The sequence below is a fragment of the Gigantopelta aegis genome, chromosome 3, assembly GCF_016097555.1.
Source record: "Gigantopelta aegis isolate Gae_Host chromosome 3, Gae_host_genome, whole genome shotgun sequence".
Lineage (NCBI taxonomy): Eukaryota > Metazoa > Mollusca > Gastropoda > Neomphalida > Peltospiridae > Gigantopelta > Gigantopelta aegis.
In genome coordinates this window covers 79,695,401-79,711,341 of record NC_054701.1, presented here as the reverse complement: position 1 = coordinate 79,711,341, position 15,941 = coordinate 79,695,401, and the positions used below count along the sequence as shown (strand labels likewise).

The following is a 15,941-nucleotide window of genomic DNA, read 5'->3' as shown; positions in this document are numbered from 1 at the left end:
TTTGGAAACATAATGTGTACAGTTTAGCGCCAAAATATCTTGTAATGGGGGACTACCAGTGTTAATAAACTTCGAATAAAACTGGATGGCAGTAATTTGTATTAAAACTATATTAATAATAATAATAATAATAATAATGTAATAAAAATATTCGAGTGTTATTTTCATAAATTTATATTTGACAAATTAGGCCACAGTAAAAACAAAATTGTTTCTGGTAATTTTTAAATATGACATTATTTATAAAAAAAAAAAAAAAAATACATTTAACATTTATACACTTTTAATTTAATCTTTATTGACAGTATTGTAAGAAACAAACCAATGTATTTTTTAAATTATGTCATAAGTGCAATGACCAGCTTTTACACATAGGCCTACTATTACATACTATTATAATTAAATAGTATAAGTAATATACATTGGTACAAAATGTAAGGTGTTGCATAATTGTGACCACCAAATACAAACATTGCCAATCTCTTCTAGTGTTAACCAGTTAACATTTTCCTATAATATTCCATGTAATGACTGGAAAATAACATTTGCAAATGCAAATTCCATGGCTCTGATGGCCATGTTCAATGATCTTCTGATATCATCTCTGTTTTTACAGTGAACACCTGATATCATCACTTTTGTTTAGTGAACACCTGACATCATCACTTTTTACAGTGAACACCTGATATCAGTTTTTAAAGTGAATGCCTGATATAACTATTTTTACAGTAAACACCTGATATCACTATTTTTATAGTGAACGCCTGATATCAGTTTTTACAGTGAAAGCCTGATATCATCACTGTTTTTAATGTAAACACTTGATATCATCATTATTTTTGCAGTGAACACCTGATATCATCACTGTTTTACAATGAACATCTGATATCAGTTTTTACAGTGAACACTGATATCAGTTTTACAGTAAACACCTGGTATCATCAGTTTTACATTGAACACCTGATATCAGTTTGTACAGTGAACACCTGATATCAGTATTTACAGTGAACACCTGATATCACCAGTTTTTAGTGAACATTTGATATCACTTTTTACAGTGAACATCTGATATCATCACTGTTTTTACAGTGAACATCAGATTATAGAGATATCAGTTTTTACAGGGAACATCTGATATCAATTTTTTAGTGAACATCTGATATGTTTTTATAGTGAACATCTGATATCATCAGTTTTTCAGTGAACATCTGATATCATCACCGTTTTTTGTGATTCATGAGTGCATGCTATCACCATCACGGCTGTATATATTCCACTGAGCTCCATCCTATGCAACTTTGGAATTTCTAAGCTAGTCTTGGAAGTGGTAGTATACAGGTGGTGCAGGAAGGATGAAACAGATCTAGTGAAGTGGCAGTCCTCCTAAAGATGAGCACCTGATAGTGGATCATGAAAGCAATGATTTTGCCTAAAATTCTTTTGACTCTGCCTTGTGCAGATATAACTTTAATACTAGTAATAGAATACAGTTTTGTCGTTCAGATTTGAAATGTAGCCCCATGTTTTATTCACATTAATTTTTTTAATTATATATTTATGAAGCTTTGTTACTTGACCAATTTCTAAAAGAATTCATCTCTAAGACATCTTTGTTAAATTTGTTTTTACAGGCCCAAATATATGAGGTTGTGGTGGGGGGTGGGAAGTACTTTTTAATATATATATATACAAATCCCCTCCCTTCCAGCTCCAATGTGCCTAATTTCTTTACCATCACTTAAAAAATATCATTGCCCTTTAATGTGTGATAAAAATTAAAGACTAAAGTACTAATCAAAATTATACCCAGGTGATTTTTCAATCTTATATATTAGTTATGAAAATCCCTGGAATAAAAACCATAAAAATGTGTCAGTATTATCATGACCAGTTATGATATTCAAACAACCGGTACCTAAAATGACAATAAATTACCTGTTATAGATAAAAATATGAGATTTATTTACTATTTTACTGCAAAATATGTAATATAACACTAAGTTTGATATTGAACACACCTGAGACCACCTCTGTTTAGCTTAGTACTTGTGATTTCACCTGTCAAGTGTAATCAACATAAACCTGGGTGTTATAGTCTGTTCCAAATTACATATGTTTTGCAGTAAAATTGTAAATAAATCTCATATTTCTATCTATAACAGGTAATTTATTGTCATTTTTCCTACCGGTTGTTTGAATACCATAACAGGTCATGATAATACTGACAAGTTTTTATTCCAGGGATTTTCATAACTAATATACAAGATAGAAAAATCACCTGGGTACAATTTTGATTAGTACTTTAGTCAATGCTGGCACAAAGAAATCCTAAATTTGCACCATTAGCTCACATCTTTTGACCCCCAAATGTTCAGCCCATTCCACAAGATACCATGTGTAGATTTAAGGATGGGTCAAATGGCAGATTAGCATCCAAAATGAAAAAGATAGACCCATTTTCAAGAATTACTTTGGTTGATTCTGCACCACAGTTTTTCTTGAACGAGTGTCGAGTTTAAAATGGAAGTTGTTCCAGAAGTACACTAAAAAGGAACACTGGCATCTATAAACCATCCTGCACAACAATCATTTATCATTTAGGATCATGACAAAACTAAAACAGGATCAAGGAATATGAGAGATGGGTCATGATGACCATACCTTTTTAATTTCTGAGATCAGGTGTAGAGTTACAAGACAATTGAAGGTACTAATAGGTACTTACGATTTGTAGGTTAGACAGAAACAAAACAAGGATGAGAACATCATTTATGTAATGTTCCTCAATCTTTGCCATGAGAACAATTTACCAGATGAGCAACCATGTGACTCTTCAAATGAATTCATTAAAAAAAACCTTTATTACACGGCTATCAGCTCTCACAAAACTTTCCATGCGAGACTGAAGCAGAGTAGAAATTATCAGTTGCCTTTCCTGGCAAAGAATGTTCCTAAACTTAATACTAATAATAGTAAAATTTGTTTGCCAATTATACCAACACCATTTGAAAGTAATTCAGAATAATAAATATTGGGGCTAAGGGAGATAAATATAAAATAGTGTGCAGAAAATAAATAAACCAGGACAACACAAATTCTGAAAAAAAAGGTATTTATTTCATACTAGACAAAAATAAAAATTAATAGATATACAAAAAAGTTGAGGTATAGTAATTAAGTACAATTACAGTCATTTCTAAAACTGATACAAATTGATGAAAAATTATGCCAATAAACAGTTTAAATGAATAACTGAGATCTTTGGTGTATAGTTCTATGATACAAGCACAAGAATTATAGACAAATTTGATTTATAAAAACAAGTTTTCATACAACAAATAGAAGCTTAGATGCATCATTTACCTTTTGATGTGAGTAAAACATAACACCATTTTCTTTTCATGTTAATTAATGGTAATTTTTCATGTGTGTGATTTCGGATGCAGCATGGACAATCACCAAAAACAGTTCCGTGCATATGGAAATGATACTAATGATAACCATAAAATTAAAATGTTGATGGGTCCAATTTATGTGCCATGCATAAAAAAAGCCTCACAAAAAATTACCCTAATCACATAGTATGATAAAAGAAATGTCTCATTTTGCAGAATATCATTCATGTCTGCAATTTTTAATATAGATGTGCATAAATGGAGAATTTTGTTTATTTATGTTATATTGACGAAATAATTATTGAATAGGAAAGTAATTTTTTTAAATGCAGCTGGCACAACTAAAGCAGAGAGCAAGAACACAGGTTTATTGTAAAGCTCTGTTAAGATGTGAGTAAAATAAAATCTAACTGATCGTCTGCATATTGCCAATCCCACATTATATATAACCTCTTCAGTTTTTATAATTATAACATTAAAATAAACGAAATTTAAGAGCCATTTTGTCAGGTAAAAATTATTTTTTACAATAAAATATAAAAACAAAATTGTGTAAACATTTTCGTTATAAGCATTTGCAAAAGCACGAATGCATAAATGAAACCATAATGGTATGCAACACAGTATTTATATACCAATATAATACCAATGGAAGACTATACATACTGATTCTATGGTATACAATAAAGCACAGTAACATTATCAGTCAACTGTTTTTTGTCTGAGTATACCTTATTTTTATAAAGTTAAATGATGGTTTTGTTATAAAATGGTTATGATTCAGGAATAATAATTTATCAGTAGTTCAAACAACCTCAGTTAATAACATCATGGCTCTTTTAAATCACAATGAATGCCAAATAAAATAATCAGAAATCCAATCAAAGAGCCGGAATTTTAAAGATTATTTACAAGGATTACCAAAAAGAATAAAATATACAAAATGCAACTTTGATTATGCTGCTTTTAGTGGGATGATAAAAAACCCACTATCTACACAAACTTGAAGGTTGATGACCGTCAATGTAAATGAGTCAAAATATATGTGCCAAACCTGTGAAATACAAACCTTTTTTTTTACCTGTTACTAACTAGATCAAAAATGTATTTGATCAAATTATATTATCTGAACAAGAAGACATTTGAATTGTCATGTATTAAATCTTAATCTTACTTTCATATTAAAAATTTATTTTATAAATGATATATATCTTATATTAACATCCGTTCTACTAAACATACAAGATTTGAAGACAAACCTGTATATATATATTTATTTATTTTAATTAATTTTAAAATCATGTACATTCAATAAGCATTTTGACTTGAAACCCCATGAAACATACAACTAGGGATAATTGTTTTCTACTTTCTACATGGTATACGTATTAGTCTAATAACTACTGATAATTGTAAGCCTTCATCCTCTATTTGCACCTGTTATAGCAGTACTAAATATCCATGACATGAAATACACATACATCTTAAAATGAAAAACAGCACATAAGGAAACAAACAGCGAATCACCAGCAACAGATAAAGATGTTGAAACCTCAGAATAGTGCAAGATTATAATGGGCTAATACAGAGCAGGCCTCTCAAAAATGTGAAAATTATACTATCATTCATGCATCAATCACATGAGCCTGGTTTTGCATATAGAACATCATTTATTTGGTCATGACACGTTATGCAGAAATGAAATGCGTTACCTGAATTTGGTAACAGCTGCTTCAGTTGTAGATATTCCAAAATGTATTTAAGTTAAAGCTTACCATGATTTCAGTGGTTTTGAAATGAAATATTTTGAGGTTAGCATAATTAATTATACCTGGGTGTGATTAATGTTAGCATATACATTTTTGGCTCAATGATTAATTATCAGTGCAATTTAAAACTATGCTAGCAGTATATTTCGGCATGTTACATGAACTTTTATTCCGAGTATTTAGAAGGTTGCTTGGTGTAAGGTTTTAACATCTTTACCAGTAACCGACGAGTTTAATATTCTTAACCTGCAAGATACACACAGACAAACACAAAACAAAACACACCAACAAACACTGAATACATAAACATGTACACTCAAATCCTGTTAGGTCAAGCACTATTGATGCATGGACATTTCCTCATTACCAGGTGGCAAATAACCCCAATTAAAGTGACAGACCCTAGTTTTTAAACACTGCGACATATTTTTCACTATTAAAGCCGTTTTCAATCATTTAAATTATAAGTATTTAAAATATTAATTTTCATACACATGACCGGGTTCTTGACATCCAGGTTTTTGCAATACCCCAAAATGCATTCTTCATAATTCTAAAAACGCATCTGAAAAGTGATGGTTATCGAGGAACTGTAGTTATTTTAAGATGGTATTTCTTTATTTAAATATCACAGACTAGCATCTCTATGTTATAAGTTACCGTATCGAAATGTGTGTTGCAGGTTTGTAGATTAACTAAACTTAGTGTCTATTTTCACTTACTGAAACTAGGGTCTGCACCTTTAAGTGACATTAGATTTTATATTTATAGTGACAATGTACCCATGTATTCTACCAATTGTGCCACTGTACATGAAACAGTTCATTCAGTTGTTACAAAGACCAAACTGTAAAATGTGCTAAGAAGATTGGATTCTGAATTCTTGAAAATGACTTTAGAAATAAAGTTACCATGATAACAGATTGTTGAATGTTTTCGTAGACTTCACTTCCAATGTCATGATGCAATTATTCTATTCATTTCATTCAAGGTTTACTTAAATTGTTTTGGCATTTCATTGTTTTTTAAGCTAGTCTATAGCACAACAATGCATTTGTCATGAAGTAATCACATTTTTAAATTTTGATTTTGACAAGGTCTTGCGGATTTCATACATGTACATACCCTTGTAAAATGCATTTAACAATTTTTGGCGAAGTACAATAATATTTCTAGTGGATCAGCTACTAGTTTAATCTAGGATGAAAACAGCATCCAATTCGAACTGTACAAAATGATTACAAAATAATTCTATGCAACCATAAAAGAACTCAACAATAGTTTAATGGAGTGATTCAGATCTTGCAAGAAACATATAAACACATACAAATTGGATTTCAAAGCTAGACTAAAAAAAGCAACTATGGATAAGCCTGTTGCAAAACGTAAGAGACTAAATCTTGAACCATAAGCAAATTTCTTATTTAATTTTCATCAAATGGAAGACTGTAGGTTACTGCTCTGCCGATGTGTAAAATAAATGTACATGCTTTGAGCATTAAAATCAGCGAAAAACCTATTGTGTCCATATTTAATTAAATGTAGTTAAAAACATTCCTAGAGAAAGAGATTCAAGCACAACCAAACATAGAAGACAAACTGTTCTTGACCTATCCGAATTTTCATTAAAAAAGAATGATTTTGCAGGAACTATTATATCAACTATCTGGTGAGCACAAGTATTAAACTATACACATTCATACATTCACTGTACACCATCATTTTAAAATTCATCGGAATACGCAAGCATGTGTCGTAGACAGCCCTAAAGTTATTGAAAACAATCATTTGTACATGGCTTCTTTTGCGAGTCAGCTTAAAATGTAGTTGATGTAGTTATTAAAATATTTGAATCAGCCATATTTTAATAAGAAATACTGAATTTGTGACAATATTTATTGCTGCTTTTAAAACAACATTCCAATAGCTGATATGGATATCTGATTCTGCAATTTGTGTTTCATATTAAGAAATAATGCAGCTCCGTCAAACTGATATTTACTGTCAACATAAGACATCATTTCCTAATTTCTTGATGTTAAAGAGTATGCTCTAAAAGTTTGATCAAGCATTCACATGGTATCATTTTCCAATGTATGCCCTGTACTTTTTGTGCTAAATACTGTTGAGTGAACAGCTAAACTAATCTTCTTCCCCCTCCTCTTCATCATCTTCCTCCTCATCCTCCTCTTCTTCATCAACAACAACTGGTGGGGCAATAGCCACTCCATTCACTCCCTTGGCCATTTTACCTCCGGTCTAGAAAACATAATCAAATATTATTAAAACACCATTCTCATTGGCCTAATGTCAAATAAAACGAAAATGGAAAGGGATCAGTTAAAACAGTTTTGAAGATTAAATTTTGCCATTTTACCTAAGGTCAAGAAAACATATTGAAATATTATTAAAATAGCATTCTTATTGGCCAATATCAAATAAAAAACATTCATTGTAACGGGTAAGGTTGAAATAAGGTTGAGAGGCAAGATTACAAAATAATAAAAGATTGTAAGGCCATATAAAAGAAATTCAAGATTTTCATTCCAATCTGCCAGAGCAAACCCCACCCCTTTTACTGGCCTAAAGCCATACATTTTATTGCTAAAGGTTCAGTATTTTTACTGTCCTAAAAATATAAACTACTAGATAAATTTCACCTTCTGCCTTCATTTTGGAAAACATTTTACTGACAGTCTTGCAACAATTTTGAAGGTTAATGGAATATGTATCAGGCCTATAAAAAATGTGAAGAGTAAATTTGGACAGGAAACCACCAAGGTAATAACACAGATATGAGGATAATTTACTGGCTTTTAAGCTATTTTCAGTTTACTGCAATTAAATTCTTATTGAATTTTACCTGTGATAATTGTATTGTTGTACAGCTCTTTACACTATTTTAATTTCACTTTTTAATATTTATATGGTCGTTGATTATCAACTTACACAGCAGGTCGACAACCCCTGCAGTTGCCTACAGCTGTAGAGTTTTTCATTTTCCACAGCACTTTTTTTTTTGCTGTGGACTACATCAGAAGTTTTTTGTTTTTCATTTGTTCTAATTATTTACGAATATTCACAAACAAAATGCCTCTAAGAAGTATAGTTAAAAATAAAAAGCAGGGCTAGTCATCTGCAAAATTTGCCATTTGCAAATTTTCAAAGCAATTGGCGAATTTTATCTTCATTTGGCGAATAAATGTTATGTAATTAATAATTGTTATATTATTAAAAAATAACTGGGTTTTTGCAATTATTGAAGTTTAAATAGATGATTTGGCGAAATGCTCTGATCATTCAGAACTAGCTCTAAAAAGTCCCCTTATTGTTTCAAGTGCCCTGTTTATCTACCTGGACAAGATCGTCTATTACTCCAACCTAAATTAATTTTGTCACTGGGCTAGGTATGTCCATTTTTATATATTCATAACATTAAACTAAAGAATGATATTTTGGTGACACATATCCAGAACAATGAAACACATTGAGGTCAATTTTACAAAGCCTGCTTTTGGTTTACGTGCATGTTAACTATATTTATTTTTAAATGCTCAAATGGGGTCGGTTGTTCAAAAGTTAGTTGGCTTATCCAGTGGTTAACAGAAAGTTTCAAAACCAAGAACTGGATCAGTACAAATAGTAATTGAAAACAACGTTGAAACTTGATTTAGAACCAAAAGTACCTTATATAATCAAATCTAAAATCTATTTTGTATCATTTGCAAAAATAATTAAATGTCATACTAACCCATAGTCAACGTAACTATGCTTTGAACAACTGGAACCAGCATTTAAGTTTAAAAAAAACAGGCTTCATTAATTCAGCCTATTTCTACTACTAACTATTAAATTCAGCCAATTTCTACTAATTACTATTAAATTCAGCCTATTTCTACTAATAACTTAAATTCAACCTATTTCTACTAATTACTATGAAATTCAGCCTATTTCTACTAATAACTATTAAATTCAGCCTATTTCTACTAATTACTATGAAATTCAGCCTATTTCTACTAATTACTATTAGATTCAGCCTATTTCTACTGATTATTATTAAAGTAAACCCTGCTATCAATCTGAACCTACCCTTCTGTATTCTTCCATAGCAATTTCATATTTCTTGTGCTCTATTGCAGCCAATTCTATATATTTCTGCTTGTCACCATCATTCAAACCTCGCCATTTTTCACCAGCTAAAAGTAGTTAAAATCAATTTTTAAAAATCAATGTTAGTATCACATTTGCAAGTATCAGCATTCCTGCCTCTAACTTTTTCATTCTAACTAACAATGTATTTGAAGTGACCAATTTAAAAATAAATAAACATAAACATCACAATCTATAAGCATTCTTGTCCATGCAATGGAACACTCGCTGAAGAATGGTCATAAATAGGGTCTCAACGAGTCCAAAATATTGAACTCAAGTACTCGAGGGTCAAACTCGACCTACACCCGAATCTTACACGAGATAATAATATGACTAAGGAATAAAGTAAAATAGTATTATGTATCTTAATTCCAACATGGATGCCAAATCATGCTAATGTATTCATCCCACACATTCAACTTTTGTTTTCCCTCCATGTCTCATAGCCCTGTAATTAAACTAGCAGTAAGTATATGGCAAAATGATGTAATGTTTTTTGTTGCACAGGTACTACTAGAGTCCTGTGAATGGACTCGAGTCTTGCTTGACTCGGCCTAAGCCCTAGTACTCATGGAGACCCTAGTCATAAACTGGGCTATCTTGAAGCAAGTGTATGTTGTATTTTTTTTTTTTTTTAATTAAGACATTAATACTAAAAATCCTTAACAATTTAAAAACAGAAATAAACTAGTTATTTAAAAAAAACAAGCAAACGAAAGCCAAAGACTAGTAATACCTAGAGAAAGCATTTGTTTATGATCAACATTTTTCCCTTTCATGTCAATTCGAAATTCTGCTAAAAAGCAGAAATATGATGATGCTGGCTTTTTTGGTTTGTTAACATCCTTTATCTTCCCAGTGTATGCTTCCATCTGAAAAGTAAATAATTTATTTTACCAAAAATAATAAATAAAAACAGAGAAAAAAAACCATACACACAAAAACAACCTCTGCAATCTAATTAAAAAATAATTGTAAGAACAAATCAAATTTGTTCAGACAGCTTTTTTTGCGAATGTTTGCAAACTATTTTTACTGGCTCCCTAAGTGATGAATCAGTATAATGTGAAATGCATAAAACAGTCTAGCAGACATTTTTCTGCTTGGCATGTCTGAATTCAACCCAGTGCTTTATAAGTTACACATTTTCAAAGTCGAACAACCAACAATTCTAATGTTATGATAATTTCATTAGTGTACATAATTTGTATAAACTGTTATACAGGACTTTAATGAATTGATAAATATAACATGACTCAGCCAGCATCAATAACTTTTGTTTTTCAGCATGCTACAAAAGCTCAATTCTTCTGGACTTCAGTAAAGTGTGAAATGTTCGAAGTAAATATGAAATATCAAACCATTTACACATATAAAAATATCACTGCATACATGCACCTAGCTAAACCATACTCAAACAGACAATTAGTGATGTTAACAATTTCACACAAACGAAAAAGACATGATTAAAAATGCATGAGAAACAATTTTTTGTCTTACCTCCTTTTGATACCTTTCCTTATCTGTTTGTGCTCGTGCCAAAAATGGCTTTTTATCTACTTCAGTCAGAGCATTCCACTTCACTGAACACTCCTTGGTGAAATCGCCAATCTGAAAACAAAATAATGAATATATATATTATTTATTAAGTTCAACCTAACCAAGCATGCACCTACCCCCAACCATGGAGAGCTACAAGTCTAAGAACATTATTTACATCCTATATTCGTAGTCATGTGAATTTAAAATGGTCACCTAATTTAGAAATTAGACAACACAGTTAAATACACTTTGGCAATAATGGACAAAACATGAAAGAGGACACAGTGAGAACATTGGCCAATCAAATTGCAGGGTTAGCTCTCTGACACTCGCCAAATTCGCCAATTGCAAATTTTGAAAGTATAATTTTGGCGAAATAATTCCATGTAAAAATTGACATTTTTTTAGAAAGTAACTGGCAATTTTTGCAGTTTAATAGACAATTTTGCAAAACATTTTGCTCACCCAGAGCTAGCCCTGGTATGGCAGCTTTAGTTTTTTGTTTTTCAATGGAAAATACATGGGAATTTTGAGTTGAAAAAGTGTTTTTAAGCAAGCATTTTTGCTAGACAACAATGGTGGAACATGCAAATCGTTTTACCAAGAATCAAAATCATCAAATATTGGGATATGAATTGTTGATCAGGTTTTTTTTTAAATGTCAGAAAACCAGAATAATGGACCAAAAAAAACTGGACAGCTGGCCACAAATGCACGTAAGTAAACACGACTATTTATTTTTTGTCTAATTTTAATAAATCAATCAATTTTCAATTAATTATAGGAATTTTTACACTGCCTATTAACTGCCTTTGACATAATGAAATATACGGTATACTGTACCTTTGCAGTGGGTGCACCAGTTTCCTTTGCCTTTTCACGACAATCATGAAGAAAGTAGAAATAGGCTGAAGTTGACCTCTTTGGCCTGTTGGCATCCTTAATCTTCCTCTTTTGTGGGGAACTATCTTTTCGTGAACGACCTTTAAAAAAAAAAAATCAATATTCCATTTGTAACATCAGAATGTCCACACTCAGTTAAAGCTAGCTGGGAACATTTTGTTTTACTATTCCATGATTCTTTTGAACATTACATTGACTATGCCCCCTGCCATGGGCATACAGGCTCCCATTCTTGTGGTGTAATGCACAGGCTGACTCTGCCCAAATCTGAACGTATCCATTATATTTGTGGGGGACAGCTGAACCCCTCCAATTCCTTATCTTGTATGCTAGATATATCCCTTACCTATATCTTAAAAAAATAATACTACTTAACATTTTCCCTGAATTTCATTACCAATTTACTAATCATGATATACATTTTGGTATAACCACCTCATATAGTGTTCTTAACAGGTCTAACAATTACTCTGTTCTATTTAATAACAAGATACATTACAGTATTCGAAATAAGCACTTGTCTGTTTGTCCTGACAAGTGAAAATCTGCTCAGACAAGCAAAATGTACCTTAGTGGTTGTCCAGTGGACAAGTAAAAATTTTCAACGCAGTTTAATTTTGAGAAATCAAAAATACGGTCCTTGTACTTTAATAAAACAAAACATTTATTTAGACAAGTGAAAATATTGCTGGACAAGTAGATTTCTTGATGTACTTGTCTGGTGGAGAAATAAAAAATTCCACTTATTTCTATCACTTTATTAACAAATTACGAAACAAGATTTTACTCAAGATACAATAAATGTTCTATATTATTTTAACTTATAGCCACTGAAGCTTGCATTCTGGCCTCAGAATTAAAAATCTGCATGATCCATTTATCGTTTACACAGAAATAAATCCATGAAACCAATTTCCTTTTTGCGTAACATGTTAAATCCATGTAAATGATGCTAGAAATTTTGCGAGAAAAAAGGTTATGCAAAATTTCAATTTGTGCGAGCAACGCAGGAACGAAATGACCATTCTCACAATTTTCAGAGGCCCATGAACTTTGGTGATTATAATGGTGCATAACACTTATTAGTCTTATATGCAATATGTTTAATAAACCTGTATTTTATTTAATAGCTAAATATTAGAATCTCGAATCGCTAACAGTATTAATTTGTCCAGCTCAAGAATCCCAAGAAGGGGGAAATAGTAATAGAGCTTGTCCCTCCACCATCCCTTTGAAAATTTTAAAACTTCATCATCCCCAATATATACAACACTAAATTACTCTCCAAAAAACTATGTCTCCAATAATTTTTATTTCAAACATTTTCAGACAGCATACACCTGCCATCATCCCCTCCCACCCTCCAATCTCTTCCAATGGAAGCCTGGCTCAGTTGCCTTTGGCAAACTCAAATTTGTCATTAGTATTTTGTGACCCCCTTACAAAATCCTGGATTCCACCTATGAATGTCTTTTTTAAAGGGGTTTTTTTCTTCCATGGGTTGCTTTAATCTACTTAGTCCTCCTCCCCTCCCCCATTAAAATCCCCCAACATATTTCATGGATCTGCCCCCAGTTCTTGCACTAAATACTATTTTAAAACAAAATTGCTTTTTACTACCTCACAATAATAAAATAGAACACAATAAATTCACATTTACAAACTTACAAAGGCCATCACAAATATAGGTCTCTTCATTGTGCACTGGCCTAAATAACAATATTTAGTTTAGCTTTAAAAAAAAATTGGGTATGGGTGTTTGTCTGGTTTTTAAAAAGAAAACATCAACAATTATTTCTGACCAAATACAGCAAATGTCATATGAAAATTGTTCCAGCTACTGCTTCTTTTCATTTTACCTGTAAGTGTAAAAAAATATCATTTTTTTTAAAATACAACCTAAGAGTAAGAAAAAAAAACATAATTTAAAAATAACAAAAACATCTTTGTCCTATTTTATTATTTTGCTTTTACAAGGTCTTAAAAATAATTATTTACAAAGTTAGTAAACATAATGATACACTAATACACGATTAGTTAAAAATGTTATACCCATGTCTTGATAATATATAGAATGCACTGCAAACGTAGTGAATACTGGCTGTATCAAACGTTGGTTCTCGCTACAAGCGTCTGTAATTTATGTAGGCCTAACAAAGGAACAAAGATTTTGCTTTCGCGCCACAAGGGAAATAACTCTTCAACTTCAAATGCAAATGTGAGTTAGTGAGCTTTGCAAAGGTTATAATAGAGAAATAATTTGTTTCTTTTCATTGAAATATAAATAAATAAATACAGTTTTAAAATATAATCATTGGGCATTTAAAATAAGATGTTTCTTAAAATTCGTGAAATAAATATTCTATTGTTTACAGTTAAATACTTTAGTTTCTGGTAAATAATATATAGGCTGTATTTTGAATTATGCCTACATCAAGCGTATTAAATATCATGCGCGAATTGATGGTGAGGATGATGCGGGGGGGGGGGGGGGTACCCCCTGAATCTCGAAGAGTCCAGAAAAATACAATGAATTTGTTTGTTTTGGTGGAGAAAGGGTGGGGCATCTATTGTAATATTGGTGTTTAAGGGGAAGTTGGCCATATTATATAAGTTAGTTTCATGAATGCTCTTTTAAACGTTGCACCTACTCCCTAAATATTGTTAGTTGCTTGGGTTTTTTAAAATTTCATTTATACTTATTTTCCGTGCGTATATCCAATTAAGGTTCAAACACCTGTCTTGGGCACACACTTTAGCTGTCTGGGCTGTCTGTTCCGGACAGTGAGTTAGTGATTACCCCCGAGCCGGTACGGGGATGCGAACCTACCTACCAGTAGGCTACCTACTAGCTTTTACTTAACCTGTACACCACCATTTTAAAATTTCTTTCTTTTATTTATTTGCTAATATTTTCGGCTTAAAAATAAAATATTCCAAATCCGAAATCATCAGAATAAGTAGTAAAAATATATTCCCGAGATGTTTTCCTAAGTTTAAAATTAGAATAGGGTACTTTAAAACGTTACTTAGATTTAGACTAGGGCTATTTCTCGTTCTAGCCAGTGCATCACGGCTGGTATATCAAAGGCCGTGGTATGTACTACCCTGTCAGTGGGATGGTGCATATAAAAGATCCCGGGGGCGGGACGTAGCTCAGTGGTACAGCGCTCGCTCGATGCGCAGTCGGTCTGGGATCGATCCCCGTCGGTGGGCCCATTTAGCTATTTCTCGTCACAGCCAGGGCACCACGACTGGTATATTAAAGGCCGTGGTATGTGCTATTCTGTCTGTGGGATGGTGCATATAAAATATCCCTTGCTGCTAATCGGAAAGAGTTTGTAGCCCATGAAGTGGCGACAGCGGGTTTCCTCTCTCAATATCTGCGTGGATCTTAACCATATGTCTGACGCCATATAACCGTAAATAAAATGTGTTGAGTGCGTCGTTAAATAAAACATTTCTTTCTTTCTTTCTATAAAAGATCCCTAGCTGCTAATCAAAAAGAGTAGCCCTTGAAGTGGCGACAGTGGGTTTCCTCTTTCAATATCTGTGTGGTCCTTAACCATATGTCTGACGCCATATAACCGTAAATAAAATGTGTTGAGTGCGTCGTTAAATAAAACATTTCTTTCTTTCTTTTAGATTTAGACTATATCTTATTTACTACATAAAATGTTGATACAAAGATGTTAGAAATCTAATCAGGTTTCTCATTTTAGATGCCTAAAAGGTGAAAGCGATGGGTTGGGGTCATCTATATATTTGAATATTTAATAGGGAATGTGCATCTTCATAGTTGAGAGGTAGTGTTATCCTGTCTGTGGATGGTGCATATAAAACTAATATAAACAATGTAACGGGTTTCCACTTTAAGACTATATGTGAAAATTACAAAATGTTTGACATCCAATAGTCAATTAATGTGCTATAGTGGTGCCGTTAAAAAACTAAACAAACAAAAAAACAACAAAAACAAACAAAAACAAAACAAAAAAGACAAACAAACTCTTAATGACAAAGACTTAATTTTTATAGGTGAATTCACTTACAACCTTTGAAAGGGGGAGGGAGCTCTACATCCCTAGATTGTGACTATTCATCTCCGACCTGAAAGGCGAATTAATATCAATAACAATGACAACGCCTAGAGGACTTTTATATATCAACATTTATTAAA

At 31.9% G+C, this 15,941-nt stretch overlaps 1 protein-coding gene across 1 annotated transcript; it reads right to left on the bottom strand.

Moving 5' to 3' along the window:
* Nucleotides 1-3,098: 3,098 nt before the first annotated feature.
* Nucleotides 3,099-13,940, bottom strand: LOC121369138 (high mobility group protein B3-like). Its single transcript, XM_041494010.1, has 6 exons — nt 13,814-13,940; nt 11,702-11,841; nt 10,817-10,927; nt 10,053-10,188; nt 9,254-9,360; nt 3,099-7,423 (listed from the first exon to the last, which is right to left on the bottom strand). The coding sequence occupies exons 1-6, from the start codon at nt 13,815-13,817 to the stop codon at nt 7,307-7,309; spliced, it is 615 nt and encodes a 204-aa protein (XP_041349944.1). The 5' UTR covers nt 13,818-13,940; the 3' UTR covers nt 3,099-7,306.
* Between the last annotated feature and the right edge of the window lie 2,001 nt (nt 13,941-15,941).

Excerpts from the sequence above, each read along its gene's own strand:
- LOC121369138 (XM_041494010.1), bottom strand. Across the intron at positions 10,189-10,816 it reads AGGAAAGGTATCAAAAGGAG|ATGGAAGCATACACTGGGAA; the intron begins GTAAGACAAAAA and ends TTTACTTTTCAG. Across the intron at positions 9,361-10,052 it reads TAAACAAATGCTTTCTCTAG|CTGGTGAAAAATGGCGAGGT; the intron begins GTATTACTAGTC and ends AACTACTTTTAG.